Source organism: Plectropomus leopardus, unplaced genomic scaffold, assembly GCF_008729295.1.
Source record: "Plectropomus leopardus isolate mb unplaced genomic scaffold, YSFRI_Pleo_2.0 unplaced_scaffold16926, whole genome shotgun sequence".
NCBI classification, from domain to species: Eukaryota; Metazoa; Chordata; class Actinopteri; order Perciformes; family Serranidae; genus Plectropomus; species Plectropomus leopardus.
The window spans coordinates 1-1,489 of record NW_024618195.1 but is presented as its reverse complement, the minus strand read 5'-3'; the positions used below and the strand labels follow the sequence as shown (position 1 = coordinate 1,489).

The following is a 1,489-nucleotide window of genomic DNA, read 5'->3' as shown; positions in this document are numbered from 1 at the left end:
TCAGTCACTGTCCTATCAGGGGCCAGCTCACTCCTGTCCTATCATGGGCTGGCTCAGTCACTGTCCTATCAGGGGCCGGCTCACTCCTGTCCTATCAGGGGCCAGCTCACTCCTGTCCTTTCAGAGGCCGGCTCAGTCACTGACCTGAAGGTCTGGCGGACAGCGTTGGTGCGCAGGTCGATGATCTTGACCAGGTCGTCTCTGGAGCAGGTGAGCAGCTCGGTGCGATCGTGGTTCAGGTCCAGAGACGTCACTCTGCCCAGCAGCTCCAGCTCCTTCACGATGCTCTCGGCTCTGACACAGAACATGTATTAAGACATACTGAACATGTATGACAACATACAGAACTACACAGCATATTAAGACAACATGGTATGTACGTAACAACATGTTTTCATTAAAAATCACCCGACGAACCCGTTTATCAGCCACAAACTGTAAAAACACAAATCACATTTGGATTTTCAAATTTTCTGATGGTCCTTGAACATTCATGTGTTATCACCCAGGTTTGTGACACAAATTTCCAGGACCGTTCCAGGTTTTTCCATGACCGTACGAGCCCTGTTTAGAGAAGACTTCATACCTGATGTCCCAGAATCGAACCTTCTTGTCGAAGTGTCCGCTCATGACACACTGCTCCGTGCACACGATGTCGTTACAGCTGGAACCTGCAAACACCGTCTTTGTACCTGCACAGGCGAGACACCACAAGTGAGGACAGGGGACGAGGTGAATTACATCACCTGTCCAAACTGGCCATTCACGTACAGACTTTGTTGCGGAGGTCCCACAGTTTGAGGGTTCGATCGTAGCTCCCTGACACGATCCGAGTGTTGTCCAATAGGAAGCGAGCTGACAGCACCTTCCCACTGTGACCTGTCAGGGTGTGCTGCAGACACACACACACGCATTAATACACACACACACACACGCATTAATACACACACACACACACACACACATTAATACACACACACACGTGTTAATACAAACAAACACACACACACACACACACACACAGACACACACACACACCAGCAGCAGGTGCCATCATGGTCTCCTGGTCTCAGCAGCAGAATGAGATCAGCACTCAGGCCCCGCCTCCTTAGCCCAACGCTCCATCCTGATTGGCTATCGGAGCGTCATCACTCTGAGTCTGCAGGGTCTCTGTGCAAACTCGCTGTGATGTCACATCCTGTTTGTCAGCAGCTGCTGGGACCATCACTGCAGCACTAGAGCATGATGGGAGCTTAGAGCAGGGGCTGCTGGGAGCCAACATGGCTGCCGGAGGGGGACCCGAGATTCAGACCTTTTACAAGACATCATCGACCAGGACACCGACCTCCACTGAGCCGCCGCCAGGACGACCTGAGAAGGACTCAAGAAACAGCACCACCGAGCAGCCGGCAGAACGACCTGAGAATGAGCGCCACTGAGCCGCCAGTAGGACGACATGAGAACGAGCGCCACTGAGCCGCCGCCAGGA

General features: G+C 52.7%; 1 protein-coding gene and 1 non-coding gene across 2 annotated transcripts; both read right to left on the bottom strand.

Moving 5' to 3' along the window:
• Window positions 1-65: 65 nt before the first annotated feature.
• LOC121964726 (autophagy-related protein 16-1-like) lies at window positions 66-1,054 on the bottom strand. The gene is made up of 4 exons (XM_042514921.1): window positions 1,037-1,054; window positions 772-892; window positions 587-692; window positions 66-294 (listed from the first exon to the last, which is right to left on the bottom strand). Exons 1-4 carry the CDS (start codon window positions 1,052-1,054, stop codon window positions 81-83), a joined length of 459 nt encoding a protein of 152 aa, XP_042370855.1. The 3' UTR covers window positions 66-80.
• Window positions 1,055-1,065: 11 nt separating this feature from the next.
• Window positions 1,066-1,334, bottom strand: LOC121964727. The gene has a single exon (XR_006107400.1).
• Between the last annotated feature and the right edge of the window lie 155 nt (window positions 1,335-1,489).